The 27863-nt window shown below is 38.6% G+C and overlaps 1 protein-coding gene across 2 annotated transcripts; it reads left to right on the forward strand.

Annotated features, from left to right (window-relative positions):
• On the forward strand, positions 1-27389 carry polr3a (polymerase (RNA) III (DNA directed) polypeptide A). Of its 2 annotated transcripts, XM_044337838.1 has the most exons (32): positions 1-214; positions 772-907; positions 2213-2350; positions 2924-3095; positions 3197-3351; positions 4161-4400; positions 5358-5520; positions 5825-5961; positions 6057-6160; positions 6249-6390; positions 7106-7246; positions 7388-7457; positions 7754-7881; positions 7959-8097; positions 8482-8646; positions 8841-9013; positions 10368-10479; positions 12385-12503; positions 13623-13760; positions 14391-14561; positions 17359-17472; positions 19650-19685; positions 20027-20113; positions 20213-20295; positions 20879-21049; positions 21482-21575; positions 21759-21851; positions 22927-23091; positions 24440-24604; positions 25887-26018; positions 26475-26607; positions 26698-27389. In XM_044337838.1, exons 1-32 carry the CDS (start codon positions 171-173, stop codon positions 26844-26846), a joined length of 4209 nt encoding a protein of 1402 aa, XP_044193773.1. In that variant the 5' UTR covers positions 1-170; the 3' UTR covers positions 26847-27389. The 2 variants fall into 2 exon arrangements, with proteins under 2 accessions (XP_044193773.1, XP_044193774.1); XM_044337839.1 differs by lacking the exon at positions 19650-19685.
• The last annotated feature ends 474 nt before the right edge of the window (positions 27390-27863 follow it).

A 27863-nucleotide genomic window follows, 5' to 3' on the forward strand; every position in this document is an offset into this window, starting at 1 on the left:
ATGTACCCTGAAGGCAGCATCACTGTGGCTCACACGCGCACACGCTATCAACATGGGAAAGCGAAATGACAGCGTGCTGGATACACGCAAAGCCTAACGTTAGTCTGCTGGAATGAGGACAAAATAACAAATACATTAGTGGTGTTGTTTGTTGAGGAACCGCTACCAAAATGGTGAAGGAGCAGTTCAGAGAGACAGATGTGGCCAGAAAAATGTGAGTAACGTTATAACAAGACTGGGAAGTGCTGCTAGCTAGCAGTAGTTAGCTCTTCGGTTAGCCAGTGTCATATCAGTTTGCAATGTGGCAAATATTGACAAATTGTCTAGCGTTAGTACGTTCATATTATACTGCACTGGAGGACACCGTTGCCCTACCAAACTGTTAAGTTGTAGCTAACAATTCAGTGGTATCAAGGTTAAGTTGAAAGTTGATGTTAGTGAAGAGACATTTGTTTCAAACACAGTTAAAATGCAATAGTCTACCTAATATTGTTTGTTTTATCGCCATATTAACTTAACTTCACGAACATCGATCAACGTATTTAGTGTCCACTTTTATTAATTCCTACTCCTCAGTATAGGTTATCACGTTGCAAGTTTGTGGATAAATGTGGCACGAAAACACATGTGTAAACCCTAAGCAGTTGATTTGGTTTCCCTGACCAGTGAGAAGTCCTGCAGACATAAGAAAGCAGATATTGGTCTGTTGTTATCACTTTGAGATATTAACCCTGTGAACGTCTTTGCTTAACTGTTCATCTTTGTCTACAGAAGCCACATCTGCTTTGGGATGAAATCTGCTGAGCAGATGCGTCAGCAGGCCCACATCCAGGTGGTCAGTAAGAACCTGTACAGCCAGGACATGAATCACACTCCACTGGCCTATGGAGTGTTGGACCACCGTATGGTACGCCATAAACTCATTCATGATTTTTATACAGTACATCTCAATGACTACAGCTTCTTTATGTTGATGTTTCTTCTTTTTGCTTGTATGTTTATTTCAAAAAATCACTTGGCACAATACGCAGTATGTAGTATATGGTATAGCGCATGTAATTTACTTGCTGTTGCACACGCACACACACACACACACACACGCATAGTCTCCCTTCCTCTCCTGCATACTTATTCATCCCCCACCAAACACACACACTCTCTTCCCCACTACACATTTTAACACATTTTATCAGAAGTATTTAACACCCATCACTTATGTTCAATGTACTTATTTATCTATCTACCACTTATGTGCAATACTGCACTTGCACACCAATGTGCAATATAATGTATATTTGTATATTTCTCTCTCCTTTTTATTATATTTCTCTCTCATTTTATAACATAGTCTAATTGGAACTAGAGTTCCATTTCACTGTCTTCAATATTTCCACCTGCTGTGTTGCTGTGCAAATGACAATAAAACCTGTTGAATCTTGAGTGTATTGTAGTTACAACATCACTCACAATAATAACAACACACTCACAAAACTGGCAAACAACAGCCTAACAATGTTATTTTTTCATTCCAAAGAGCATGAAATACATGTCTTTATGTTGCTGTATATGTCAGGCCTCAGATATAGGAAAATTTCTTGTTATTTTTGTAAAGACTTTTTCAAATATGTTTAGAAGGACCTCTCAACTTGATTTCTGCTGACTGTCATAAAAAGAAGATGGCACTTGCAGATCTATGACAAAGAGCTTTAACTTTTATTTGTGTTAGTTGGGCTACCAAACAATCTAATTGGATTGGAGTACATATAAGTAGGAACAGTGTGATAGCTGCACAGTCTTTTGCTTTTTGGGGGAATATATTTAAGTTTTAAATGGAAAGGTTTAAATCTTTCCATACAGAATCTGTATATACAACTGATTTAGTTTATATGACAAGGAAGATATCAACAAAATTGCAACTCGTGTGGGCATAGCTCTGTAGGGATAGATTACATCTGTGGGACTACTATAATGTTACCTATGTACAGTATGCAGGGCTTAAAGTTCTCAGGCACCATGCCTGATTTCAGGCATAGAGCAGTTTTAAATTCATATAATACTTAATTCAATCCATTGTATACATTTCTTCCTGGACAACCTTTCAGGCTCACAAATCTTTTCTTGCTTTAATCAATGTACTGATGTACCCATTTCATATACCAACACTGTATGTAGCCATATGCAATTCATTCCTCTGATCTCATGTTTCTTGCAGGGAACCAGTGAGAAAGACAGACCGTGTTTGACATGTGGGAAGAATCTCGCTGATTGTTTAGGACATTATGGCTACCTGGATCTGGAGCTGCCATGTTTTCATGTCGGCTATTTCAAAGCCATCATAGGAATCTTGCAGGCAAGTTCACAGTCTAATGTTATTATTAACAATGCATATGAAATAACAGATCCTACAGCAACACATGATATTTAAAGGATACATCATTAAAAAATTAGATGGTATATATTTTAAAACAGTCAACATTTAGAGACTCACACCTGGTGGTTTACATTAGCATATGATCAGCATTGTCTGTAGGGAAACCTACCTGTAGTTATAATGCTCATGCTACACTCCATGTTAGAAGAGGCAGTAATACTGCTTCATTTGAACAAGATACCTCCATCTGGACTACAGCAAGCAAAAATCTATTAATTTCTTAAGGTGTCACTAGAGTATCAAAATTTGAACTGGTGGGATTATGGTGAATAAGTGTATAAATCAAGTAATTACAATTTTTTTCATAATTTGACACTGTTTTTGTATATCATAGTTATATTTGTTTTTTATATATATTTATATATAACATCATAACATCATATAATATCACAAAGTGATGCTCCATAATTTCACCTTAAATAATTTCGGTATTGGTGCGAGACATTGATTATTTTCCCTCATTCTAATGTGGTACTTTTGTCCTGTCCCCAGATGATTTGCAAGACATGTTCGAGCATAATGCTGACGAAAGAGGAGAAACTGCAGTTCATGGATTTCTTGAAACGACCCAACCTGGCCTATCTCCAGAAGCGCGGATTGAAGAAGAAGATTTCTGATAAATGCCGCAAAAGGACAATCTGTCTGAATTGTTCAGCTTTTAATGGTGAAAAGAGACATTTGCAATTCTGATATTTGCTTTTTGACACTGTGCTCTGTGATATTTGGGAAAAACCTGATTTGACTCATTTGTCTCTTCATCTTCAGGACCAGTGAAAAAGTGTGGCCTGCTTAAGATTATCCATGAGAAGTATAAAACAACTAAGAAGGTGGTGGATCCTTTTGTGTCCGAGTTCCTGCAGTCCTTTGATACTGCCGTCGAGCACAACAAAGTGGTGGAGCCTCTGCTGACACGGGCGCAGGTGAACTTTCTACACTCTTTCACATGGTGTTATTTAAAGGAGCAATATATCACATTTAGCCCCACTAGATGTTAGCAAACAACTATTTGCTATGTAAAGATATAGTGGAGTAAAGGCGTCCTGAGCAGAGAATGAAGTCACACTCCCTCTGAGTGTCTTGTAATCTGAGCTTCTCTGTTCTTTGTTTTGGAAGCCTGTCTTGTCTTGGCGCACGTGCATGTTAGTGCATGTGAGCGTGAATGTTAGTGCATGGGGGTCCTTCCCTGTCCTCCCTGCGTCCGTCGTCAACATGGCGGCCGGGTCACATGCTTTCTCATACTGCAGCTAGATAGTAGACTGAAATATGTTTCTGAAAACATTTGAGGTGAGAAATAGGCAAAGCAGTAACAGAATCTTGATTTGTATTTGATCAGCTCTGCCTAATTTGACAATTTGATCTCTGTTTCATGAGCCTGGTGTGTTGAGCTGTGTGTTCAGCTGCTGCTTTATTTTATTTATTTATTTTTTTACAACTTTAAATAAAATTTGTAAATTTGTTTTGGTCTGAGATGCTGGTGCTCTAATGCAACAGCTAGTGGGGCTGAATGTCGTGTATTGTTGTCATGATGTGGTATGGCCAGTGACGAACTTCCTAGTATAAAAAGCTTGGCTGGGTATTGAAATACTTTTGATTACCATATTGTAGAAATACATGATGTTAGTCTTCAAACTAAAGTATGAAAATAAGTATTATTATTGTACAGTTTCACAGCCCTAGGCGAAGGCCCTGGTATATTTTGCCTCACAGTTCATTATCAATTCCTCTCTAGGAAAACCTGAACCCTTTGGTGGCGCTGAACCTCTTCAAGAGGATTCCCCAAGAAGACATTCCCCTGCTGCTGATGAACCCTGAAGCAGGGAAACCTGCAGACCTCATCCTCACCCGCCTCCTGGTGCCTCCTGTCTGCATACGACCCTCTGTGGTCAGCGACCTGAAGTCAGGCACCAATGAGGATGACCTCACCATGAAGCTCACAGAGATAATCTTCCTCAACGATGTCATCAAAAAGGTTGGTATTTATCATCTTCTATCCAGTACGAAGTAGCTGGGTATCTGCAGGCCCTAATCAGACTTGTGCTTCTAGTTTGAGGACTAAAACTTCAGTGTTTTTTAGCAGCACAAATGTTTTGTTCACAGCATTTGATTAAAAGGTGGAGCTAATGAAATAATGATCTGTGGTGAGCCATCTGTCCATAAGGAATTCATATGATGAACCTTAAGCAATGGAACATTACATTATTTCAGATTCCAGCAGCCTCCAGATAGAATAAATCACATTTTCTGAGCGTACAGCTTCTTAACAATACAGTTAGAGGGCCAAATCTGGATCCTCTATCATCTTAAAAATGATGAAATCTCTCCCCTTCACCTTCAAACTGGCTCATTTTGGTCTCTGAAGTGGCACTCAAACACTACACTGACTTATTATTAGACAATTGATGATTATTTTAAAGTTAATCATCAGCTTAAAGAATAAGTCAAGTCAATTTTTTTTTATATAGCACCAAATCACAACAGAAGTTATCTCAGGGCACTTTTCATATAGAGCAGGTCTAGACCGTACTCTAGAGACCCAAAATTCCTCCATGAGCAAGCACTTGGTGACAGTGGCAAGGAAAGGGAAGAAAGCAACAGGAGGAGAGATGAGTGATCACAAAAATGCTGGAGAGAGAAGATGCTGAGTTAGTAACATGCATTAATGGGACATGAATGCGTACAGATAGAGAGGGTAAGGAGGAGAGAAGCTCAGTGCATCATGGGAAGTCCCCTGGCAGTCAAGGCCTATAGCAGCATAACTAGGGGATGGTCCAAGGCAAGCCTGAGTCAGCCCTGACTATAAGCTTTATCAAAAGGAAAGTTTTAAGCCTACTCTTAAACATAGAGTAACAACTATGACATTTCTTGAATGCAGTCATCAGATATTTCATGAAGACAGCCTACACTAACAAACTCTTTTGCCATCCAGCATCGTATGACAGGGGCTAAGACCCAGATGATCATGGAGGACTGGGACTTCCTCCAGCTACAGTGTGCCCTTTATATCAACAGCGAGCTCTCTGGCATCCCCCTCAACATGGCACCTAAGAAATGGACAAGAGGCTTTGTGCAGAGACTCAAGGGGAAGCAAGGTATAGTGTATATTTAAACCTGGGATGTCTAATTTTGTCAATATTCAAATTTTTGTTTTGTTTTTATTTTATTTTTCAGTCATTTTGACACAGTGCACAATTATCTCTGTGACCTTAAATGACAACAGGTAGTTTAGATTTAGATACTAATTTCATACTCACTCACTCATACATTGTATTAGAATGTTACCGGCCTGTGTGAGCTGTGACATCAATTGATTTATCTTTCAAAGACACAGGTATTCATGAGAAAAACATAGTATAGTTTGAATAGTAGACTGATAAATCTACTGTGATAACTCAGGTCGATTCAGAGGAAACCTCTCAGGGAAAAGAGTGGACTTCTCAGGCAGAACTGTCATCTCTCCTGACCCAAACTTGAGGATCGACGAGGTTGCTGTCCCTGTGCACGTAGCCAAAATCCTGACTTACCCAGAGAGGGTAAGCACTGTTCAGTGGCTACAACAAATACACTTAACAACCATTTCCATGCCAGTACTGAAGTTACACTATCTCAATTTGGTACCATGTTCCAGGTTAACAAAGCCAATCTCGAGCTAATGAGGAAACTTGTGCGCAATGGTCCTGACGTTCACCCTGGTGCCAACTTTATCCAGAATCGTCACACACAGATGAAAAGGTGATGCTTGTTGCTTCTAACGAAAATTAAAACAAGTGCTTATGTGATGTGGTTCACCACCTAAAAATGAATCCTCTCTCTCTGTCAGGTTTTTAAAATATGGAAACCGTGAAAAGATTGCTCAGGAGCTGAGGTTTGGTGATGTGGTAGAGAGGCACCTGATAGACGGAGATATTGTCTTATTCAATCGACAACCCTCTCTGCACAAACTCAGTATCATGGCCCACATTGTAAGTTGTTTTTTTTTTTTTAACACCTATACAAACCTCAGTAGAAACTTGAAATCTGTCATTTCTTTCAAAAAGACATGCTTATAAGCAAAGGACATATGGTTTTGACAATGTTTTGGTATAGCTATCTTTTTCTGGTGTGCATACCAACACAGGAACAACAAATGCATATGAATTTTGTTAATCTAGGATGTTAACAATATGTTGTTATGCCAAAATAGTTTTGGTTTTGCATGTTTTCTTAAATTGTTTCACATCTCATTATTACTTGTAATGAATCCTCCACAGTTTGCTTGCAAAAGCAATTTTCAGGCTCAGTGCAGAGTACAAAAATCACTGCTTTGTTGAACAGGAAAGATGTAAAGAGGTTTCTAATAGGGCTGAAAAACTGAAGAAATCAAAGCAAAAGTAAAATTGGTATGCTCTTTTATGCTCCCATGATAATTTGAATTACCCACTGAACAAGAGTAAATATCTGTTTAACTCAAAACAGGCACAGGTACCGTACGGAGATCCGTGACAGATTTGAACAAAATAGATAATTAAAGTTATTTTCTGTGCATCAAACTGCTTTCATCTGTACCTATAAACCAAACTAAGTGAGTTAATGTTACGGGGTTTGAATAAACTGTGAAAGCACTGGAACAAGTTGATTTAATGTTATTCATGTTGGACATCTAGTCGCTTCTTAATGTATGACATTGATTTTTCACAGGCCAGAGTCAAACCTCACAGGACATTTCGGTTCAACGAGTGTGTGTGCACCCCCTACAACGCCGACTTTGACGGTGATGAAATGAATCTCCATTTACCTCAGACTGAAGAAGCCAAAGCTGAAGCCCTGGTCCTGATGGGTGTATGTATCATCACAGCACAAAGGGTCCATACAGCGTACACACACCTTCAGGCATTCAGCAATGAAAAGCTGTCTGCGGGAAATAAATTGTTTATAAGAAATTGACAACAGATTGACACAAATCATTATCTTTTCTTCCAGACAAAAGCTAACCTTGTCACTCCAAGAAATGGCGAGCCTCTGATTGCTGCTATTCAGGACTTTCTGACAGGTCGGTGCAGTGGTGTGTGACAGCCAATTGTAGTGCTCTGTTTTTGTATGATGTGAGGCCCCTTGTGCTTTGAGTTACAGTTTATCATTGATAAAAGGGAAAATTGTAATTTCCAGCACATGCATATTCCTTGAAAAGCATATATGATGTATAATGTGGAGGAGAGCTCAGTGAAGTTCAATAAAATGTTCATGAATTCATTCGTTTTCCACCTGATGGGGGCGCACTTCACCTATATTTGAAATAGCCAATATATTTAATTTCCATTAACTTAATAGCATATTTCTACCTTCTAGCGGCCTACCTCTTGACCCTGAAGGACACCTTCTTTGACAGAGCAAAGGCCTGTCAGATAGTGGCGTCAATCCTTGTGGGCAAAGATGAAAAAATCAGGATCTCTCTCCCCCGTCCGGCTATAATGAAGGTACTTCATTGTGGTGAGCTTGATACTTACCTCTGTGTTTGTGTCCTGCCACTAATATTTTGCTGTTTATCCATCAGCCCATGGCTCTGTGGACGGGCAAACAGATATTCAGCGTCATTCTGAAGCCAAGTAAGGAATGTCCAGTCAAGGCAAACCTGCGGACCAAGGGCAAACAGTACTGTGGCAAGGGAGAGGATCTCTGTCACAATGACTCATGTGAGTTTCTTTTGTATAAATGTCTACTGCAGTATACATGCAAAATGAAAAGATTTTATTCGATTGAGTCATAAAGTTTAATGTTATTACAACCTTAATTTAATCAGGTAATCTCGTTGTGGAGATATCTTATGCAAGAAAGACTAGAGTACAGCAGCAGAAAAATATAGAGGAAAAAAAACCTTTTTATGCCTTTCATAGTCAGAAGTTTTAAAAAGGTAAATGACACATTTTAAGGTGTTTTTTTTATTACACTTGGTTTTGAATCATCAACTTGGACAGTGATTATTTTAATCAAAGCCGTGTGTCATTCACCTTTGTTGTGTTTCTATTCTGGGACCTGATGGCGTCATTTCTTCTCACATTTTCCTGTCACGTTCCCAGTCGTGGTGATTCACAACAGTGAGCTGATGTGTGGAAGCATGGACAAGGGCACCTTGGGATCTGGGTCCAAGAACAACATCTTCTACATCTTGCTGAGAGACTGGGGACAGCTGGAGGCTGCCAACGCCATGTCCCGCCTCGCAAGACTTGCTCCGGTGTATCTTTGTAGGTGATCTCCAAGGCTTTAACAACATATTGAGTGTCTTACAATGCCCTCAAGATTTAGATATCTGTCAGTCTCAACAGAAATGTGCCCAGAAAATTCTGACACTAGTATTTTAGTACACATTAGGTCATTTTAAATCCTTGGTCAGCAGTAAACAATTCTATTTAATTTTTTTTTTACCCTAAACTTTCAGCCAATCGGGGCTTTTCCATTGGCATTGGAGACGTGACACCTGGCCAAGGTCTGCTGAAGGCCAAACAGGACCTGCTGGATGACGGTTACCAGAAGTGTGATGAATACATTGAAGCTCTGAAGACTGGCAAACTGCAGCAGCAGCCCGGCTGCACGGCAGAGGAGACCCTGGAGGTGGGCGTGATATATTCACACATGAAAAACATGAACATACATGAGAATTTACGTGTGTCACCTAGATCCTCATTTAGTTAGCCATGTGCACACCACACTAGGCATAAGCTTTTTCATTTAATCTCTTTATTTTAAACTGACACCTTCCTACGACAAGTACTGAAAATTCACACCAGTGGTGACTCATTGGTGGTGTGACTGACTCTGACATCAACTGCAAATTTAGAAGAGGCTAAAGAACTGGTAAAAGATCTTGAAAATGAATGGAAATCAATTAGTCGGTGAGCTTAATTTCCTTTCAGCAGTAGCTGAGCAGAGCTGTGAAGCTAAAAGAACAGATTGGCTGATATAGAAATACTACCAAAGACCAGCTGCCTTGATCTTGAGTAGAGCCTGACTGATAAATCGGCCAGGTTGACTTTGGCTTAGTGCAGATACATTGCCATCGACGTTTATATCAGCTGATAAGTAACAAAAAATTGCAGTAAAGACATGTTTAACTATGACTGTTACATAGTTTGTTCACCAGAGAGGACGGACAGGTGGATTTTGCAACCAAATATGCAATGCAGAGTAAAAAAACTCAATTTTGATAGACCCTAAGACGTATTTTCACCTGTTAATCACCAAAATCACCCTTACTGGGCTGCACCGTCATCAGCTGCTTTGAAATAAAATCCTCATGTTCTCGTTTATGACAAGAATCACTGCATAGTTATGTGTCCTGGTCACAAAGAAGAGAATTTTAACCTCACATCTTCATATGTTTCAAATGTTAATTAAATACAATTTTATCTGATCACAATCCAAGAAATAATGGATTGAAAGTTTATTGATTTATTATCATTAACACATACTGCAGTGCAGGCAAGAGCTGAATGAAACTACACAGCACTTTTGAAGTCAGACAAAAGTGGTATGTAAATTCTCCCTAAGCTTATGTCATAACCAATTTCAGAACGTCCACATTCATATTCACTACTGTCATCCATCAGAGGGAGTGATTGACAACCATCATCAATTCAAACATTGGTGTTTTCACAGTCGGTGAAAAGTGAAAAGTACATGGTTAATATCCTGTTTTTTGTTCAGTGTTTTCCATCCTTTTTTAGCCCAAGGTAGTGTTATATGAATGGTTGGCAATGACATCTATGCTGTACTATGTGCATAAGAAAAGAAAAAGCTTTCAGAGGGATTGCAGAAGGGTGTGGATTGAATGACTTGTAGAAGGATAAGCAAAGCTGTTTCAAAACACTTGCAGAAGATCACAGTTTGTGCCTGTGTGGTTTGACCTTTGCAAACTACGTTTGTGTGTCAGCATGCAAGGTTTAATTTTGTGTGTGTTTGTCAATAGGCTCTCATCTTGAGAGAATTGTCAGTCATCAGAGACCGAGCCGGCAGCGCCTGCCTCAGGGAGCTCGACAAGAGCAACAGCCCACTGATCATGGCTCTTTGTGGCTCCAAAGGTAAGCGAGCTGGACAGGAAACTTGACTAATAATGAAATTGCAATTTGGTTCCATATATTCTTGAATATAAGATATTGCTGTGAATGATGCAAAGTTATTATGTCAGGATAAACACCTTGAGATGTATCATTTAGTTTTGGAGGCAGTAGTCGAAACTATCATTTTAGGATTTTCCTTTTATCCTTAAGACTTTGTATCTCTGAAAGCAACCTCCAAACAGAAGTAGGAGGTTGTCACCTCAGCCATTTAAGTAAGTGCACGCTGGTATTCAAAATAGATTTATTTGGAGAAATAGTCAAAGGGACATTGGGGGTATGACCTCTATTAAAATCTCTGGAACAGGCCCCACCTTTGACTGTGGTCTGTGGTTCAATACAAAGACCTGTGCGGTAATGAAAGGTGTAGCTCTGTGGATGCTGCTTAGAAAAAATAGTAATATGAAGAGTCCTCCATGAGTGAAAATAGACCTAAGAGTACGGCCCTCACTGCAGTCTACCGATATTCACATGCTAGGAAGTGTCTGGATTTTTCTAGCACTTTGTAGTCTTGTGATATAAACAAACAAGTGATTAATCAAGAGCTTTAGAGAAAAAAAGGGTGTGAGATAAGAAACAGAAAGGATGTAAGGACATAAGCCTGACTACACAATCAGATGACATTAGGGCAGTCAAATTTTGTCAGGCCTACAAGCACCTTCAGCTTAAATACTTTGATAGTGAAAGAACAAAATTTCTCCCAAAAAAGTGTGGTTAAAAATATATACAGAAATCTTTGGATAGGACAAGTCTAAGAGATCGGTGTCAGTTTGGCTGAGCGTGCGAAAGATAACACAAATTATAAATACTTAACTTGTAACCCCTGCTCCCTGACAACATGAGTGTGGTGTCTCACAACGGGGAACGTTCATTGTGAGACACCAAAACAAATGTTTTAAAGAGAACAGCAATTCATTGTTGCCTCAGATAGTCAGTCAGGACTCCTTTTACAGATAGAACAATAGTTAACAAGGTATTAAAGAAAGGGTCATCAGCAGCTGCCAGGACAAAAAGACTTCTCTTCCTAAATATAAGGCAACCAATGATAAGTTTCAACTTCAGTGGCCAGAGTCATCGTAATGATTTAGTTGTTTAGATGAGTGTTCAGCTCTCCACAAAATGACAAAAAACACAATGGAATAACACATTAAATAGCTAGTGGTTTCAACTAACTTTGACAAACCGTGCAACTCAATGGCGTATATAACATTAACCTAAATGCCAGCCCTTGATAATACATCATCGTTATCTTTGAAGCTGTCACATGACTGTCTTACACCATGAAGTAGGGCTCTTTATTTTTAGTTTTCACTCTAAAAAAAAATCTTCAGCTGCAAATAAGTATTTCCATTCTTGATTAATCAGTTGATTAGTTTTTCAATTAAGTCTATAAAGTGTCAGGAAACAGTGAAATATGTCCATCACAACTTCCCAGAGCCCAAGGTTACTTATTCAAATGACTTGTTTTGTCCGAATAGTCCAAAACATAAAAATGTTCAGTTTATGTCATCCTGGTAGCCAGCTCGTTAAGACACATAACATATAATCGCAACGGTGGACCTTTGTTGCTCGTCATTTCCCTCTCTCTCTCCTCTGTTTCCTGTCTGACTCTACTATCACTGTCAATACAGGCTTAAAGGCCCAAAAAAATCTTTAAAGAAAAAAAGGGAAAGAATTGTAGGAAATAAAAAATTCTTTACATGAGAGGAAGTGAAAATAGTGAAGGCTCAGCTTTCTTTATCAACTGATCATCCCAGCACTTTTGCAGGGATCTTTGCGCATACTGTTTCTTGTATTTTCATAATTATTCATTTTTTTGTTTATGCACCTTCTCTCACTTTTTCATTTGTCTCCTCTGTATACAAACAGGATCCTTCATTAATATCTCTCAGATGATTGCCTGTGTGGGCCAGCAGGCCATAAGTGGCTCTCGAGTACCCGATGGTTTTGAAAATCGCTCCTTGCCTCACTTTGACAAGCACTCAAAAGTAAGATGCAGTTTATTTATTAGGGCCTGAGCACTGAATGGTGCAAAGGCTCAATTGTATCTGAAGGAATTATTATTATTAGAGCCCGAGCACTGAGTGGTGTGAAGGCCCTCTTGTAATTGAAGGAATTATTATATTCTCTGTTATTATTCTTCCAAAAAAAATGCATTTTTAGGGGCTAAACATGCTCAAAAACGTATGAAACTTTGAACGTATGTCAGAAGTTGTAAAAAATTTCAAATTTGAAGCCCCTCCATCAAAATTGATGTACATGAACAAAATTTGGTAGGGACATGTATCAATCCTCTTGGAGCCCTAAATCCAACAGGATTTTGAATTTAATTTGTGATTCTTGTGCAGATTTTGAAATTTGCAGGTGTTGTTCTAACAAACTCCTGCTAGAGACTGAACCCGACCGACTTTAAATTTGGTCAATGTCAAGTTATCAAAATCTTGAGTTTTCATTGAACGCTGTTGATGAAATTTACATGCTGTGGTCTACACACGATATACAGGGACATGACGTATAATTGTGGGTGCTCTCTAGCACCACATAGTGGACACAGGAAATGATATTTAACTCCTCGCGCAATGTCCGATAAGAGCCCGGTCCTAAACACATCTGCGTGCCTGCAATAAAAGCACCCCGAATTTCACAAAGGTGCAAGGGCCCGATCATCGCTGCTTGCAGCTTTAATTTTAATTATTTTGCAATATATTCCTCAAAGGGATCATACACTGAGATATACAATGGTTCATTTTTAAATAAATTACTCTTATTTGAGCTCTTGTAAATGACAATAACATACTACATGGCCAATGCTTCCTATTTTTATTGAATTATCAGTATTTTGAGATGTGATGTGGTTGTATTTTAAATGCATTGACTGATTATTTTCAATAGGTCCTCTTAATGTTAACTCGGCCTCTTATTTAGTAATTCAAAAAGCTTCAGTGCATTCCAAGACTGTTTTGAGTCTTCAAAGATCATATATTGGATAATAACAAATGAAATGGGATTATAACATTGAAACTAGATAAAATCATTAATGTTTTCTGCACACACACGTTTCTAGCGTACAAAACCATCTTAATGGCTCAACAATGATTTTTCTACAGCTGCCTGCTGCTAAAGGCTTTGTGGCCGACAGCTTCTATTCTGGCCTGACGCCCACAGAGTTCTTCTTTCACACCATGGCTGGTCGGGAGGGTCTGGTGGACACTGCTGTGAAAACCGCTGAGACTGGATACATGCAGGTAATGCCCCTACGGTTCACACCTGTTGCAAAGCTGATATCACATGGCTGAATGAAAGTGTGTGCTTATCTGAATGGAATTTACTAATACCAAAAAGTGTCCTTGTCAAATAAAATGAGATAAGCTGCAATTAATGATCACTTTCATTATGAATTATTCTGGCATTTACTTTTTCAATTATTCCATTAATTGGTTCATGTATAAAATAATGAAATAATGACAAATGGTGGAAAGTGACCATCACAAGTTCCCAGAGCCCAAAGTTGATTCAAATTACTTCTTTTGTCTGACAAACAAAATCCAATTTCAATTTAGTGTAAAATAGTATAAAACATGAAAGCAACAAATCCTCACATTTGAGATGCTGAAACCAGTGAATTAGGCTTTAGGCATTTTTGCTCGATAAATTACTTAAATGAGAAATTAATTATCAAAATTTTTGTCAATTCATAATCATTTTAGCTCTACATGAGGATGTATGCAAATAAAATATACGCAAGTTGGAATACTGGAACATTTGTTTAAAATGGTTGGAGGTCAGATTTCAGATAAACATAGACACTGAATATCCTGTTATATACCTGTATGTCACCCATGATATCATTTGTGTTCCTACGCGTGTTTGGACAGAGGCGTCTGGTAAAGTCCCTGGAGGATTTGTGCTCCCAGTACGACCTGACAGTACGAAGCTCCACTGGCGACATCATTCAGTTCATTTATGGTGGTGATGGTTTGGACCCTGCTGCGATGGAGGGAAAGGATGAGCCGCTGGAGTTTAAGAGAGTCCTAGACAACATCCGGGTGAGTTAAATCGGGAGCGGACAGTTTATGGACTTGTTTGGCCTCCCATTTTGTTTTTTTCCCTTTTATTGTTTTTTTTTTCCCTTCACCCCTTTACACATGAACACAAATACATCAATACACGTACTACCAGAAGAATAGTTTATTTATCTCAACTCTGCTCTCATATAAGCTTTACATACGCCCTCTTGTTACTACACTCATATCCAACCATAGTAATTGTCATTCATGTATGTATGTTTATGTTTGGTCTCTTACGTCACTATCTCAACTTTCATGGACAATTTGTACTGCACACTACTTAGCATTCGGTATGTTAATGTTTTGTCTTTTGAATAAAAGAAAAACAAATCCGGAGAGGTAACCAGAAAGTCATTGATTCATTTCCCAGATTGATTTTGTTTGTTCCACTTCATTAATGCAGGTTCAGCCAAACAAGACTGGATGAATAAAGCTTTAAAAAAATCCATCTGCCCAGTTGTTGGTTAGGCTGGAAGATGAGCAAGAATTACTAGGAAAAAAACATGAACCTATTGTTCAAATGGATGTTTAACTCTCATCCATGGCAATCTGCTTTTCCTCAATGAGGTGATAATATGTTTTTAGCCAAGTATACAGATGAATGCACTGTGTATGTAAACAGTAAATGTTGTGATTCACAGTATCATCTTAGTATTACCTGGGCTCTAATCGGTTCCAAAAAGTTCACCCCCTCCAAATGTGTCCGACCATTAAAAAGGACAAAGGATGGATGTGTCATTAGCCCTGTATAAAAAAATGGACATTCATGGAAAAAGCCAAGTTTCTCTGTCTAATTGCATCGGCTCAGTGTAGCCTAAGGGAAGCCTTTTAAATGTGTGTGACACTTCATATATGCCAGTGCTCTGGGAGAACAAAAACCAGTAAGAATATTGTCCTACTGTGAGAAGCCAACTGCCAGCCAGAGGGGCAGATCATTAGCAGAGAAACTCTACATGTAGAAACACAGGAGCTAAATATCTGTTAGGCTTGTGGTGTTGATCATGAAAAAAATGTGTTGCCGTGTGTTAACTTTGTACAATAGTAAGCGTGTTATCAATGCTTAGTCGGATGACGGACGCTACAATTCTGGGAACAGAAAGTGTCTGCTAGCAGAGTGAGACTTCTGTCCTCTCTCTCTCTTCCTCTCCCTCTCTCTCTTTTACAGCAGTAAAACAAACCTGTACCTTCAATTATGATCAGTTGACAAACACAGGATGCTGATTTTTTTTTTTTTTTTTTTTTTGAATTAACGTCCTCATGTATGTTTATTAATAATAAGGCAGAAATGTATATGGGAACACAACTGTAAAAACTGAGGCTTTCAAAACTCTAATCAAGAAAGGATTGACTGTATTCTCCAGGTGTTTTTATTGTTATTGTAAGCAGTCCGTCATTGGTGTAAAATGCCACCTGTGTTTACTATAGTGAGCTTGGTTTCCTCAGCAGAGAGCAGGACGGAGGACAGATGTCTCACTCCACTACTCTGTGCTACTCTCTGCTGCAGACAGTCACGGAGCAGACACTTTCAGTTAATAATTGTAGCGTCCGACTAAGTATTGATAACATGTATAGTATTTTACAAATTAGAGTTGTTTTATTTGATGAACATGGGGCGGTGATACACCTAAATGGGTTTTATTTACATTTTAAAAAGAAAAGCAACATGACGGTGTATAATCACTGTGTATCATCAATCACACCTTGGAAACCCTGAGTGACTGTGGTTATTGATAACAGAAGCATGTTTACAAGAGCAGATTGATCCCAGAGGTGGTGAGGTCCGCAGGAAAACCCTCTGCTGAATGCCAATTTGTTATAGGTTTGGCAAAGAAAGATGAAGGTCGGCACACTGTAGCTCCCTTAGATGCAGTGTATTAAGACATCCACTAGTTCACACTAAACAAAATATACACAGTTAAATAGATCATAAGCTCCAGTCACATGACATCATACTTTCAATATGGCTAGACTTCTAAAAAGATGTCCCTTATTGTTAAATAGGAGTCTATAATATTCAACCCTTAGGTGTTTGCCCAAATATGAAAAATAGGACAGGGTATAACCATGTCATACATGAAATAATGCAGATATTAATAAACAGCACAGGAATGAATTCATACCTGGAGAGAACATGGCAACAATAAATAATCACAGGAATGGTCTGATATTAAAGTCCTCATTCAGACCCCTTGGTGTGAGAGTATCCAGTGTATAAATTCTGGAGTAGAGAGTCAGTCTCACCTCGTCTACCAGGGCATTTAATAGCTTCGATACCGATGTATCTGAGAGTGGGTAAGCTGTGCTTGGCTTTTTTAAAATTATTGGTTTGGCAAGGAATTTTTAATTTATACAGCACATTTCATACACAAATGTAAGTTAAGGTGCTCATACTGGGACAGCAATACATGTATTGGTCTGTTTGTGTTTGTGTGTCTGTGCTCCATCTTTATCAAATGATAGTAAGGCAACTACCATCCATCTGCCAAGAGGTCTGATTACTTGTAGTCGTACTGGCAAATTTAGTGATTTATAGTATATGTTAACAAAAGTGCCGGCCAGTGAAGGGACATCAGAATGAATATAATGAGATTAATGTTCCTGTTCTTGTAAATAGGTAATTTTCGTACTGTGTTTAGGATGGGATAGTTTCACATGCATTTAGGATCAGCTATCGGAAGCTGTTAACCCTTGTGTGAGAGAACTGTTGACCTGTGAGTGAGTGCTTCAGCCGCATTGCCTCCTATTTATCTGCTTTTTATTCTCTCCATTCCCCCAGGCGGTCTACACGTGTCCAGACGAGCCTGCACTCAGTCAAAACGAGCTGGTCCTCACTGCAGATGCCATCATGAAGAGAGCTGACTTCTTGTGTTGCAGAGACAGCTTCTTGGAGGTAACCTCACCAAAGTACAATCCTGTATATTATAGGATCCTTAAAAAGCCCTAAAAGGCCTTAAATTTGATTTTTGTCTTAAAAGGTCTTCATTTTTATTTTTTTTTAATTATGAAGGGTGTTTTCATGATTTTGAGATGGCTACATATTTAAATATCAAATCTGTAGTTCTCATGTCTCAACCAATATACTTGGTTTTCCACAGGCCGACACAGGCTCTTGCGATTTTCCCCGAAGGTATCAGAATTAAGGAAGTAAATAAGTCATTTACTGATGATGCTAAGCTAAAGACAGCCCCAGGGGCCTTCAGGGAAGAAGAGGTCTTATTATCTCTGTGTGATATTTTCTAGAAGCTGGATGGTACTATTTGTCCCTGTTTTTTGTGCGGATTCACAATGACATACATGCGACACACATCGACTGAGAGAAGTGGTGACTGCTTCAACAGGGTTCTCCTAGAAATTTGATGGATGGATGGATCTGGGCAGTGGTGGACTAAAGGTTAGAGAAGCGAGCTTGTGACCGAAGGGTCGCTGGTTCAATCCCCAGGACTGGCAGAATAAGTCTGGTTGGGGAAAGTGAAGAAGCAGTTCTTGCCCTTCCCTCATTACCACCACTGAGGTGCCCCTGAGTATGGCCCTTAACCCCAACTGCTCCAGTGGAGCTGCTCAGTGGCCAGCAGATCAGACTGTGGTTATACTGGGCAGCTTCCAGGTATGAATGTGTAACTGTGTGAATGTGGTCAGGGCTTTTCTGAAAAAGAGAGCATTGCTCTCAGAGAAATCCTGTAAATAAATAAAGGTTAAAAAAACAGAGACAATCAATAATGTTTTGATGTGAAATGCTCTCAACTGTTGTAGTTTGGTAGATACAGTATGTATATGTGTGACATACTGTAAGCATTTATGCTCTAATGCGTCAGTCTGGGAAATGTCACAGTCCAACGAATAAGCCAAAGTTAAATTTATCATTTATGTTCATGAGTTGCTGACTGCAACATGTATTTGGAGGAAGATTATCAGACTTTTTTTGCTAGCAGAGCTACATCATCAATAAATGATATACTTCTGAAAACATACTTCAGATGCGTTCTTCAGAAAGACTACACCACTGATGAGTTCCCAATCATGAATGTTAAAAACCATTGTGTTGTTGAAGTTCTTCTTAAGGTTATCTCATATTTATCTCAGAAAAAACAATAAGAAAGTACTCTATGCTGGTTAAAGCTTAGTCTCGTAATAGGAGTTTTTGTTTAGTTTTTGTTGACTTGTTTCCAATCCAATTTTCAAGAGAGACCTGGTCAAGAGGGCGGCATAACCAATTTATGTGCATCAGAGCTGGTCAGTAATATTGTATTGCATATTTCTTTATCATTTTACACATTTCTGTTGTTTCAATGAAGGATTTCGAGCAGACTACTTAAAAGCGAACTAAAATTTAAAATGAAGGTTTTATTTAAGACATAATAAAGCTGCAGATATACATTTTATATCATGATTGATTTCAAGCATGTCAACTATCCTTAATGCACATTCATTCTGCTGTGGAATGTGAATGAATTTTTTTTGGCTTCTCATTTTTGAGGCTATAAAAATGAAATAATATCAAGGGCTGAAAAAATATGAAAACATAGGATTTGAACAGAAATATTTTTACAGGCCTTGGTTTTGGGACCCATTCATGATATAGACGAGGTTTGAAAAAAATCTGAGACGACGCTGCAACAACCTTGTCTGATTTGACACGCAGTGACCCCTATGAAAACTTGTGTTAAGGTTTTGAAAGTTAGTTGTATTTTAATAGTGCTGCAACTGTCAGCTCATATGCTATTAAGTTTTTTTTTTTGTTTTTTTTTTCACTGTGTCTAGAAACTTTTTAATTTATTTCAAAAACAGCGTTTTCCATTTGTGGGCTGACGGTGCAGTAACAGTCAGCTTAATGGTGCAGAGAGAAAATCTTTACATCTCTAATGGTCGTGGTGCACCGCTACCACATTCCATGTAGAAAGAAAGATTTTAAGTGTATGCTTTGACATGATGTGTAGTGGGTTTCTAAAAATAATTAGGCTTAATTTAGAAAAAAACTGTCGAAAATACTGTATGAACTGAAAGCCAGTTACATGCAGTTAATCGTTGTGCTGGCAGTAATACCTGTGACCCTCTCCCCCTTTTGTGAAGGAGTTAACTGATACAGGCTCAGAGAAGTACCTGGAGGTATAGTGACCAAGCATGCTGGGTTGTGGTTTTGAGAATGGTGTGTCAGTGAGATGTGGAACCGATTAATGATTATTAATCAAGATCAATTAATTGAGACAATGTTGTCCTATTACAATAAAACAGCCTTTGTCACTGTGCTTAAATTCACGCTCTGACATCTGACTGCTCTGCTGATTGGTTGCGTTCTCCAGACCTTATCTGTGATGTCTTAACAACTGCATGACAGTGTGTCATGTGTCAAACAGTTTGATCACACTTCACTTTTTGTTCTGAAAGATGTCAATGTGCCCTTGAACTCAACCTTTTGAAATAGTTAAATTCTTTCTCATCAACTGTAGGAGATAAAGAAATTTATTAAGAGCGTCTCAGAAAGAATCAAGAAGACCAGAGACAAGTATGGTATCAACGACAACGGCACCAGCGAGGTAAACAACACACACCTTGGATTAATGTGCTAAACCCAGAAATGTCTTCGGCTATGTTAATTAAAACTTAATTCCTTGTTTCTCTACTTTGCATTACAGCCAAAAGTTCTCTATCAGCTGGATCGCATAACCCCCAAACAGCTGGAGAAGTTTCTTGAAACCTGCAGAGACAAATACATGAGGTAAAAGACTCCCTGCTGTGTTTTGTTCTGAGGCTCATAAATGGTAGCTTTTAAAAGGAACAGATGGGTTGTAACCTAATTTCACATTGATTCTATGTCTCCGCACACCCAAAAAGTTGTGTTTCCTGCTGCATTTAGACATTGATCATTGAAGTTAATTGTAAACTACATCGTTTTGCACTGTAGGTAGCTGAAAATGTGCCTCTGGTAATAGAAAGTCAAGAGAAAAATGGAAGAAAACACAAATGAGCTGCTAATTTTGTGCCAGAGTCCCATTAAGTTGATGCTATATTCTATATTTCTTTACATTTTGTTTTGTTGTGGTTTTTGTTTTGTTTTTTAATTAAGGTAAAACTGATAAACATAGAACAAGAAAACAGAAATAATGATCCCTCATTATGTCCTTTTGTACTGTTCTCGCTGATTCTGTCAGGTGTAGGAGATTTATATTGAGTGATTGACTTGTTTTGTTCTCACATGAACGCTTATCTATACTGTTTGCTGTTGACAAGATGGTAATTTTTGTATGATGACCGCCGCCAAGTCAGCTCAGAGACTGTTTATCATTCGTTGATTCGTACAGAGCTCAGATGGAGCCGGGCTCTGCGGTAGGGGCTCTGTGTGCCCAGAGTATCGGAGAGCCTGGTACTCAGATGACCCTGAAAACTTTCCACTTTGCCGGTGTGGCGTCCATGAACATCACTCTTGGTGTGCCTCGCATTAAAGAGATCATCAATGCCTCCAAGAACATCAGGTGAGGTCAAGATCTGATGTGATATATAATTACAGAGATGTTTTTGTCTGTCATATAAGCAGAGGAGAAAAAGAAGAGGCTGTTTCATCCTTCAAAGGGGGCTACAGGCTTTGTCTTGATGTCTCTGGGGATTCATTGGATATTATTGCTGCAAGAACTGATTCATTCACTGATTCACTCCCACCTTGGTTGAATGGAAGCAATTGTCAGCTTTGACATTTGCCGCCCGATATCACTTTTGTCTTCTTTTTTTTAGGGAGGTTTGCAGCTCAAAAGGGCCTTAAGCCATTGTCATTGAAGCATAATGCTTGCCTGAGTCCATGGCTTAGACAGTGAATTAGTGCATTTAGCAAACATTGTCTTTGTATCACAGTAATTAATACATCCCTAATTTGTTTGAATAATCTATAAAGTACTCTACTCACCACTCAGCACCCCTATAATCACTGCTCATTTGGATGTGGAGGATGACGCTGACTTTGCCAGGCTGGTGAAGGGGAGGATCGAGAAAACTCTTCTGGGAGAGGTACTCAAGTTGCATCATACCTTTAGACACCTGTCTTTTTTCCCTTTATAAATAAATCAGTGCCTTTAGATATAAGCATTTGTCGAAGGACACCAATAATTACAAAAGAGGAACTGTGTTAGACATGAACAAGTTGAAGTACTGAGCTGTGATAAACGCAAGGTCTCATGTTGCCCTCCACAGATTTCCGAGTACATAGAAGAGGTTTTTCTACCAGATGACTGTTTTATCCTGGTGAAATTGTCACTGGAAAGGATAAGGCTGCTGCGACTGGAGGTACCACAGTTTTCTTATTTTTACTGACACAATGTATGAATCTCTCAATAGTAATTCTGCTTTGTTACAATTTGGGTCTTTGTAATTTTCTTCATTGAATTTAATACACTTCTTTTTACCCAAATATTAGCAATTAACTTGGTGAGTACAATGTTATTATTACTAATAGGAAAGATACCCAAATCTACAAAAGTTAGACCCAAGTTATAATTAACCCTAAATTACCCTTTAAAATTACACCATGTACATTTTGAGAGAGGAAATAACATGTTCTTCCTCTTACAAATTAAAAGTTCAAATCATAAAGCAATAAAACACACCCTTGTTAAATACAATGCACTCAGGAGTTTTGCTGCTGCAGCCTTACTTGGTCTGTTAAGACCAATAATTTATGGCGGCTAATGTTAGCAAACTTAACATAAATATTGTTGCATAACTGACATTACTGAGTCAGTTTTTGACTCATCTCTACGTGTGTTTAATATAAAACAGACAAACATTTTAATGGCTTTATCACAGAAGTAAAATGACATAAATGAGCTGGTGAGGTACAGATTCCTCAGTAATGGTGCCATGCTGCTCACTCACAGTCAGGTCACCTAATGGTGATGTCTTTAAAGCAACTGACTCGAGAGAATCTCGAAGTGAGATGAGGGGAAATTCCAAGTAACATTATCCTGCTATCCTGTTCACCAACATAGTCTGGCTTTAATGTATGGTTAGAAAGAATATTCCTTTAGAGGATATATGGAAGCAGGGGGAAAAATACATTTTAATTGGGATTTTTTTGCCATGTTTACAAATGTACCATGAATAGGCATCCCTGTCCTTCATCCTCTGCCCTGCAGTCCTTGTTCCTCTTCATAATGGGTCACATGTGATCGTTTCGCATCATTGCTTTAACAGCAGTAGCTACAGCATGCCCTCACAGTTTAAATGATAGAAAATGATAGATGAACAACAATTATTAACTATAATTATATCTAAATTCTAGAGTTGTTCTTATGTGTAGCAGGGTAAGAATAACAATGGAAGCTTTGCCTCTGATTTCTTTTTTTTTTTTTTTGTCTTTCAGGTAAATGCAGAAACGGTGCGTTACTCCATCTGCATGTCTAAACTACGAGTGAAACCGGGAGACATCGCCGTGCACGGTGAGGCTGTGGTGTGTGTGTCTCCGCGAGAGAACAACAAAAGCTCCATGTACTACGTTCTGCAGTCGTTAAAAGAAGAGCTTCCTAAGGTGAGAATCTGGTGTGTGAGTTGGTGAAAAACTGTCTGTGAAAACACTTTAGGGCCTGATTTATTAAGAACTCAGCAGTTCAGAGCATTTAGAGGCAGAGATGGTGTTGATCTGGATGTAAATACTGAGGTAAATGCAGCAAAACACATACTTATATGTCACAAATTGCATGATGTTAGTAAATCCAGCGGAATACATAATCAGTCTCTGTTTATATGTATCACACTTCTATTATTTGCTAAATCCTCCCTTAAATGCTTATACAACAAGGAGAGAGGTGCACATTGCAGGCACTTGCACAAATGACACACAAACTGCGACTCCAGCCTGGAGCCCGTTTCACCAAATATGCAAACTGCAACTTGCAACGTGAGATCATATCCTCTTGCATTGAATTTAACACATTCAACTTTATCAAAAAGAAACATCATACTTGCGACTCACGTGTTAGCAATATAGAGGACTGTGGGATTCTTCATTTGTGAATTAGGGCACTGGCACCATTTGCAATCTGTGTGTAAGAAGTGCTCGCAAATTGCTTTTGTGAAGCAAGCTCCTGGTGTGTCTGCTTGATGAATGCACCACATGTGTTTGGGGCAGAATGCATCACATCTGTGCCTGAAAAACAGGTGCTAAAGCTTCAGTAAATCTGGCCTTGAGTTTGTTTTGTACATACAAGATTTACCAAATTGATGAGATATTTGAAATGTACCTACAAGGCTGCTGACCTCTGGAAAAAGTCAGCTTTTAAAATATAACCCACACCCACCCTCTTTTTTTTGCTCTGTCTGACATTGTATATGTTACACCATATACATATTTCAACAGCACAGCGAGTAAGGGAAAATAAATAAACAAAATTTTACTAAGCGATACTGTGCCGCTTGCTCCCATCATGGGGTAAGCTTTGTAGTCTAGACTTATCTGGGAAGAAGTATATAAAGCAAGATGTGAAGGAAAGGAAACGTATGAACATATGAATAAGTAATAGGGATCCCTCTGTAGCTGTTCTGAATGAATAAGACAACAAAAACATAATTTCAAGAAAAATGTAGGACCAGACATTTGTTGGTTCCCACTTCTCTCTTCTGTTTTTTTAATTTATGGTTTAATCAAGAGAAATATTGGTAATGAAAATAATTGTTCGTTTCAGCCCGAGGAAAATGTCTTTTCCTAAAGCCTTGATTATTAACACTAGTAAGATGGAAACTATGAATATCTTGCGCTTTATGTTGATTTAAGAGGTGTTCCTAAATTTGAAGGGTTCCAAAAATGTAAAACTGGAGCCCTGTGTTAGTTTCTTCTTTCAACTATTGACATGTTTCTTTTCTCATCTCTCACTTGGAAGGTGGTGGTTCAAGGAATACCTGAGGTTGCCAGAGCTGTCATTCACATTGACGAACAGAGTGGCAAGAGCAAGTACAAACTCCTGGTGGAGGGGGACAACCTGAGAGCTGTCATGGCAACGCATGGAGTGAATGGAAGCAGGACCACTTCCAACAATACTTACGAGGTATGAGTCAAGGGTGATTTAAAGCCAGTGGCACTGTAACTTGGCTTAGAGCCCTGCATTCGTCCTTATTTTTCGGCACTGCATCTGCTCTACATCTGTCACATGAATTTTAAGACAGAATTGATAGCCTGGACAGATTCTCTTCTGCAGGCTGACCTGCTCTACACGGCCTGATATCTTAACCAAGGAAAAGAATTCAGGTCAAGGCAATTTGTGTGAGAAATAGTTCAAGCAGTAGCCTACTTTCTGGCTACTCTCATTAAGAATAAATGGACATATTGACACGCATGTTCACGTCAGTCATGCAGGTGTATTGTGTTTGTTTCTACACACATTAAACTGAGGTGTTTTCATTATCGGTCGTTGTTGGGTAGACAAAATATGAGAAACTATTGTCAGCTGAGCTGTTTTAATCATTTGGACCGAATCGAAGTCAAGTCTCAAGTCTTAGAGATGTGATTTGCAAGTCAAAAAACAAGTTTATCATTGCTTAGTGTGCCAATTACACTAGTACAATGGCCAAAATCACATCTAATACTCTGAGCACTACTCTAATAGCAAGACAGACACTGTGAATTAAACGTCCAGTTGCAAGTAGTGAATCAAAGCATCTCTATGAATGTGCCAAATAATACAATTCAAACAACAAAACAACTCTCAAAGCGAAGGTTAAAATAAGTTTAATGGTGCAAAAAGCCTCATGGTGAGTTTCTGTCTGTTTGGGATACAGAAGTGTTTTCTTTTTTACACATCACTGCTTCATTTTTGATCTGAACACATCTGTACTTTGTCATTAAAACCAGGATCAGTGATCCTGGATGTTGCTACTAACATCTCAAGCAAACGCTATAATGATTAGGCAGCATAGGGATCAGAAACTGCTTTACCAGTGAAGAAATAAGCATAACTGGAACCTAGTATAACTTGTTGACTGAACATTTTAAATTTGTTTAAGTTCAGTTAAATTGACTCACTACTGTTTGTTTAGATTTTACAAATTAAAGTCTGAGCTGCTAGCCTCATCTCTGCTTGAGGCTAGCTGCTCTTCAGTAAACAAAATTGCTCCCAGCAGTCATCATCTGGTAAGAAATGATGATAAACACTGGACTGTCCACGTGTTCTCAGGAGCAGCTTTCTGTTGCGTCTGACTCTCTCTGATCTCTGCAGATACGGAGAAAGACAGAAATGTCAATGAGCCCATACTGAAACAGTAAATAAATCACACAGAGACTCTTAATCCAACCAGTACTTGATGCTTACAAGCCTTTCTGTGTATTTCCAGGTTGAGAAGACCTTGGGTATTGAGGCTGCTAGATCGACCATCATCAATGAGATTCAATATACAATGGTGAACCATGGAATGAGCATTGACCGGCGGCATGTCATGCTTCTAGCAGATCTCATGTCCTATAAGGTATGACTTGTAAAAAAAAAAACATTCATACAGTGGATTCAGAAAGTATTCAGGCTCCCTCACTTTTTTACACACTTAATTGTGTTGTAGATTTCATTTTAAATGGATACAACTGCCATTTTTGCACATCTATCTACACTCTATAACCCATAATGACAAAGTGAATTTTTTTTAGAAATTATTGCAATTTGATTTTTCATAAATTTGCACAAAAAAAAAAATTAAAAACATGTTTTCACTTTGTCATTATGGGTTATTGAGTGTAGATTGATGGGCATAAATGGCAATTTAAAATTTCCATTTAAAATAAAAAAAAAACAGTAACCTGTGCAAGAAGTGAAGAGGTCTGAATACTTTTTGAATCCACTGTATATGTCCTCAAAGTGTTTGTGTTTTTGTAGTAAAAAAGTATTTTTGCTTTATTGCTTTAATACATACTGTATTCTGTCCATAAAGGGGGAGATACTTGGAATCACCAGATTTGGTTTAGCCAAAATGAAGGAGAGCGTCCTCATGCTGGCCTCCTTCGAGAAAACAGCTGACCACCTCTTCGATGCTGCGTACTTCGGACAGAAGGACTCAGTCTGTGGTAAATGGATGCTCTCTCTCTGTAATGAAATTGAACTTTACTCTTCATGACTTAAGTGGATCATAACATTTTCCTGTGCTCCTGTTTCAGGTGTGTCTGAGTGCATCATTATGGGGATTCCAATGAATATCGGAACAGGACTGTTTAAACTCCTACACAAGGCTGATAAGGATCCCTCTCCAGTCAAAAGGCCTCTTCTCTTTGATAACGCAGACTTCCATATACCTCTGATCACATAGCATCGAGGAAATAAACGGGGAGGGGGGGTGTTTGAAGTAGTTTTTTTTTTTTTTTTTTTTCCAGAGCCACCTATCTACAGATACCTTGAGATTATCTTCAGCAAATACAGAAGTGCCTGCCAAAGTGTCAGATAATTTCCTTTTGGGGGATCTAACAGAAAATAGGATTGTGTCTCCTTTTTGGCGTGACACCTCGTGCTGATGCCACAGACTGTGAAAGAACACTGCGTTTAATTTAACTAACTTCTCAGCATGTAACAGATGGTAGAGTTGCTTATTTCAGTTTAAACATATTAGGGTGATACAGAAAACTTTATATGCTTTAAACATTTATTATCTACTGCTCTTCTAGCTTTTTTACTTGTTTGTAAAGCAGTGTGTTTCCTCTGTTAAGACATTACATAATCTTCTGTTCCTTCAGTGTAATGGCACTGATCACTGTGTGAATGCTAAGTTTTTGGCAGTGTTTTCTATGTATATCATGTCTATGTTATATAAACAAGTGTACATCAGACTGAAGAAAGATTACCTCTTAATCACGAAGCTGACTTGCTCTCTTCTTTGGTCCCTAAACACTGTTTTGCATTATAATTTGAATTGCTTGTTCTTCAGCAAAGGAGCCTCCGTTCGCCAAGACCATAAGACTGTTTTTCATTCACACTGCAAAAGCCACTTGAGGATATAAATCCAGTTTGTCATTTCTTAAAAGGATTTGTTTTCATACAAGAATATGATCACCAGGAGTCCCTGTATGAAGGCTATTCATATAATAATGTAATAAATATGTATATAATAAAATAAATGATCCTGACAGCAATGGGGAAACAATGTCGTACTCTACAAAACTCACAGTGTTGGCCAATCATCACATTTGAAAGGCAGGAACAAATTCCTGCCCCCCTCAGGATGATTTGCAGTTTAGTTTTGGTGATCCCTTAACTAAATGCCCACAAAACTAATGACACTCCCATCAGTCTCAGATGTACTTTGTGCTTATTGGCAAATGTTTGCATGCTA

Source organism: Thunnus albacares, chromosome 20 (genome assembly GCF_914725855.1).
Source record: "Thunnus albacares chromosome 20, fThuAlb1.1, whole genome shotgun sequence".
NCBI lineage: Eukaryota > Metazoa > Chordata > Actinopteri > Scombriformes > Scombridae > Thunnus > Thunnus albacares.

Coding starts and splice junctions, on each gene's coding strand:
- polr3a (XM_044337838.1), top strand. CDS start 171: ATGGTGAAGGAGCAGTTCAGAGAGACAGATGTGGCCAGAAAAAT. Junction 3,352..4,160: donor CTCTGCTGACACGGGCGCAG/GTGAACTTTCTA, acceptor ATTCCTCTCTAG/GAAAACCTGAACCCTTTGGT. Junction 6,161..6,248: donor CGTCACACACAGATGAAAAG/GTGATGCTTGTT, acceptor TCTCTCTGTCAG/GTTTTTAAAATATGGAAACC.